The sequence below is a fragment of the Lactuca saligna genome, chromosome 6 (genome assembly GCF_052625555.1).
Source record: "Lactuca saligna cultivar CGN05327 chromosome 6, ASM5262555v1, whole genome shotgun sequence".
NCBI lineage: Eukaryota > Viridiplantae > Streptophyta > Magnoliopsida > Asterales > Asteraceae > Lactuca > Lactuca saligna.
The window spans coordinates 67,326,716-67,331,743 of NC_136422.1; the positions used below are offsets into that span (position 1 = coordinate 67,326,716).

Sequence of the window (5,028 nt, forward strand, 5' to 3'; positions counted from 1 at the left end):
CATACAATTTAACTAAATAAAACTATTGGTCAAAATGTCAAATAACCAAATAAGTTAAGTACGATTTATAGTATTTAAATTCTTAAAAAATAGTTGGTGAAATCAGATTCATAAAATAAAGAATTTTTTTTGGTAGACTTATGATTGGATACAGCGTCAATAGCATTATGATGCTCAAAGGACCATAACTCAGCTCATTATAAATAATCATCACCTCCACCTTCACCATCACAGCCCGATATAACCCAACAATAATAATAAAAAAAAATTCATTTCATTTGATCAGTAAAAAAATGGTGAATGTTCCAAGAATTAAACTTGGTTCACAGGGTTTGGAGGTATCAGCTCAAGGTTTGGGTTGTATGGGTATGTCCGCTTTCTACGGACCCCCTAAACCTGAACACGACATGATCAATCTCATCCACCACGCCATTGATGCCGGTGTCACCCTTCTCGACACCTCCGATGTCTATGGCCCCAAAACCAATGAAATCCTACTCGGAAAGGTACAATCTTCCTTCACAATATATGATATATGATATGATCGACAGTAGTTGGTATGTATTTGGTACTGTAGTTGGTATGCATTTGACTGTAATTGGTATGCATTTGATTGTAATCGGAAAGGTACAATCTTCCTTCACAATATATGATATATGATATGACCGACAGTAGTTGGTATGTATTTGGTACTGTAGTTGGTATGTAGTTGACTGTAATCGGAAAGGTACATTGTTCCTTCTCAATGAAATCCTACTCGGAAAGGTAATGTAGTTGGTGTGTATTTAACTGTAATTGGTATGCATTACACCGAGACTATGTTAACCGGAGAAAACTTGCAATTTTTAGTCCCATCAAAAAGGAAGGAATGAGGTGAGACAAGGAATTGCTCCCAATCTCTAGTATACGCAAAAGACATAAATGCCCTATTTACCCTTGTAATCAAAAAATAATCCAAATAAGTTTGTCTAATTTTGGCAAGTGCTCAAATGTTTGAATTATGTGTAGGCTTTGAAGGGAGAGGTAAGGGCTAAGGTGGAGTTAGCTACCAAATTTGGGATCAATACTGAGGATGGAGCTTATGAGATCCGTGGTGATCCAGCATATATCAGGGCTGCTTGTGAAGGTAGCTTGAAGCGGCTTGAGATCGATTGCATTGATCTCTATTATCAACACCGAATTGACACACGTGTGCCCATTGAAATCACGGTATGTATAGTCATTTCCTAATATGTGTAATATAAAATTTTTCTCTAAAAACGAGCTCGGGCCTTTGAGGAGAGAGGAAGACTCCCCAACATAAACTGATTTAGAAGAGATACTGTGGTTTGTATTTCCTAATTAACCTCTGAGATTGTTTTGTTTACTTGAAAGATGGGAGAATTAAAGAAACTGGTGGAAGAAGGGAAGATAAAATACGTAGGATTATCAGAAGCTTCGGCTTCAACCATTAGAAGAGCCCATGCTGTGCACCCGATAACTGCTGTTCAACTAGAGTGGTCCTTATGGTCCAGAGATGTCGAAGATGAAATTATCCCTACTTGCAGGTTTATTTGAGTTTTTACTTGTAAAGGTAAAATAAAAATAATATTCCCAACTTTCTCATCAATTGATAAACTAAATTTTGTCAGAGAACTTGGCATTGGAATTGTGGCATACAGTCCACTAGGACGTGGATTTCTTTCATCGGGTCCCAAGATGGCTGAGAATTTGACAGAGGGCGATTTCCGTCAGGTCTTGAGATACACCAGCTATTACAATATAAAATCAATAAATTGCGGTTGAACTTTTGTTTATATATTATATATGTTCTTTTGTAGACTCTACCAAGATTCCAACCTGAGAATCTTGAGCATAACAAAAAGTTGTATGAGAGAGTTAGCGCGATTGCAGTAAAGAAAGGGTGCACCCCATCACAGCTAGCATTAGCATGGGTCCACAATCAGGGGAATGATGTGGTGCCAATACCAGGAACCACTAAGATTGAAAACCTTCAACAAAACATTGGAGCTTTATCTGTTAAACTAACACCTGAAGACATGGTTGAACTTGAATCCATTGCTTCAGGGGATGCAACTAAGGGTGATAGGTATATGGATGGTTTCCCTACGTATCTACAATCTGAAACCCCACCTTTGTCTTCATGGAAAGCTTAATATACATGTCACTTTTGCTATTATGACCTTTTCATATTATGTTTGTGGTCATCAATCATCGTCTTGTTTGTAACAGAAAACCTACACATACCATTGTATGTTTCGTTCTTGCCTTTGCTTTTGAGTTTATGATAATAAACCTTAACTGAGGAATTATTTGAGTGAGTTGTGAAATTACAATAGCAGATTTAATGATTCCTGAAAATACATCGAAAATCCATCATATTCCCAGATCATTTGTTTTTTCCCAATGAACATGCAGATTACGAACTTGAATCTCGTTCAGGTTTAATAATTCCTTCCAGAAATATTATTTATATGAAAAACAGAGCTTTTGAGCTAATTGAATAATGATTTTGGAGCCTTTACACTGAAGCATATTTGCTGAATGCTATTGAGACTTGAGAGAGTAAATAAACGCAAAAATCACCTTTCATTCGTTAAAGAGTGTTTGAATCGCTGATTTGAAAATTTAAACCTAAAAGAGTAAATGTAGAAGCGAAGGCGTGAAGGATATACTGATATACATGAAGAGTGAAGACATAAATGCATATGATTCAAGGGAACTGAGGGAAGAGAAAGTGACAACTGTGTCTCCGTGGATATATCGGCGATGACGGGGGGAGGCGGAATAAAGGATCAAGCAGCAGTTGCCGGAAAAGTGCAAAGAGGGGTAATGGGCGTTAATCCATTAAAAACTTTTTATTTTGCATCACCTTTTTACCAACACAAATATATTTTCTTCAATAATAACTCTTTCCGAACCCATTTTTAAGAATTAACTATTTTATTGTCGTTTATATAAAAATACATTCTAATATGTAAAATAAAAAAAATAAAAATAAAAGATAAGGAAAACTAATAATCCACTATACATGCATGGATAAAATAGGTAGAGTCCTAAAGTAGACAGAGGGCAAGGGTAATCTTCTTTATACATTCTTATTAGGTTATAGTCTCTAGTAATAAAATAATTAAATTTTTTAATAAAACTCATAAATATTTATTTTTAAAAAATTATTAATTAAACATGATTTTGTAGGATTTTCAATGTATAAATATAATTAATTTTTAGCAATCATAACTGAAACTTATTTAAAATGAATTTAAATTTTTCCTAAAAATCGGAAATCAAATAAATCATTGTCTAAGGTGGTGTTTGTTTTTTATTAAAAATCTCTTCAAACCTCTTCGTACTACGCGGCGCAACACACACGCAACACTTCCTTTCCTGAACTTGTTTGTTTTTTTCGCAGACTTCAAAATTAAAAACCTCTTCCCGTCCTCTGCTTGGGACAGCACTTGAAAATTGCTTCTAAACTCTTCAAACCTAAACCCTAAAAACAAAAAAGCGGCCGACCTCCCATTTATTCCAAGAAATCGATCGCAAGGTTCTCGTCTCGTCTCCAACCTCCTGTCGACCAAGCTACTACTAACTGCCCAACCACCACCGACGCAGCCCCCACCGGCGTCTCCTTTCGGCAACCTATCATTCCAGGTTCGTTTTCTTCTTCTTCTTCTTGTTTATTTATTTATTTTTATTTTTTTTTATGCTGCTGAAGGCAATGATTGTGCTTGGGTATTTTCAATATTTCGATTTTGTTGGTGGGTTTACTTCATTGTTCATGCTTCATATTAATTGTTTGATTTTTGTTGTTGAATCTTTGTTTTTGCTTAATCTTGATGCTAATCTTATCAAATAGTTCATGCTTTATATCAAATAGTTGTTGAATCTTTGTTCTTGCCCCAATGTCTTCAATTTGTGCTTAGAATGTCATATATTGTTGCTTAATTGTCATGAAATATTGCTGAATTACTGCTGAACTGTTACTAATTATTGCTGAAATGTCACAAATTGTTGCTAAAACGTCATGAAATATTGTTCAAATGTCATAAAATGTTGCTGAAGTGTCATAATTGTTGCTGAAATATTAATAATCTTTGTTGAAATTTGTTATTTTCATTACTACAAGTTGTAATTATGCTGAAAGTTGTTGGTATAAGGTTATGTATGCTAAAGTATGTATTTCATATGTTTTTTATTATCAATGGCAGATAAACATACATGAACCAATGAGCAAACAAAATTCTTATTGAACGCTTGCATTGAAGAAGTACAAAAAGTGGGTAGAAAAGGTTTGAGTTTGCACAAACATTCATGGAAAAAATTAGGAATAACCATTAAGGAAAATTTTGGTGTGGATTTGAGTCAAAGACAATTGAAAAACGCCTATGACAACCTTAAAGCCAAATACACGGAATGGTTATACTTGAAAAACAAAACTGGCAACCTTTACAATCCTCAAACAAACACTTTTAACTTAACAAATAAGGAGTGAGAGGACTTTAAAAAGGTATATATATATATATATATATATATATATATATATATATACACACACACACACACACACATACACACACACATATATTAATATGTATTTTGTTTATATAGTTGCAATTTATTCTTATACTACTTATGTTTTTTGGTTATTTGGTACTTGAATGTTATTTTGTAGTATTTGGTACTTGAACTATGTGTTTATGTATTTTAGGTATTTGGTTATGTTATTTGGTACTTGAGTTTTATGTTTTTTTATTTGGTACTTGTGTTGATTAATAGGTTCCTCATGGATCACAACAAAAAGATACTACTCATAATTCTAATGTACTTGTACGTACGCTACTTTTGGAAGAGGGGTGTCAAACGAGTGCGCCAATGATTCGGAAATGATGGGACATGAATTTACGTTAGAGTTACTTCACCATAATCCTCTACAATGTCTTGAAGTGCTACGCATTTCCCGTGAATCATTTGTTCGGCTATATGCTCATTTTAGAGTAAACTACGCGTTAAATGATAGCAAATATG

The 5,028-nt window shown here is 34.2% G+C and overlaps 1 protein-coding gene across 1 annotated transcript; it reads left to right on the plus strand.

Moving 5' to 3' along the window:
- Window positions 1–212: 212 nt before the first annotated feature.
- On the plus strand, window positions 213–2,317 carry LOC145000585 (putative aldo-keto reductase 4). The gene is made up of 5 exons (XM_078959837.1): window positions 213–506; window positions 1,009–1,209; window positions 1,375–1,547; window positions 1,632–1,734; window positions 1,821–2,317. Exons 1-5 carry the CDS (start codon window positions 294–296, stop codon window positions 2,154–2,156), a joined length of 1,026 nt encoding a protein of 341 aa, XP_078815963.1. The 5' UTR covers window positions 213–293; the 3' UTR covers window positions 2,157–2,317.
- The last annotated feature ends 2,711 nt before the right edge of the window (window positions 2,318–5,028 follow it).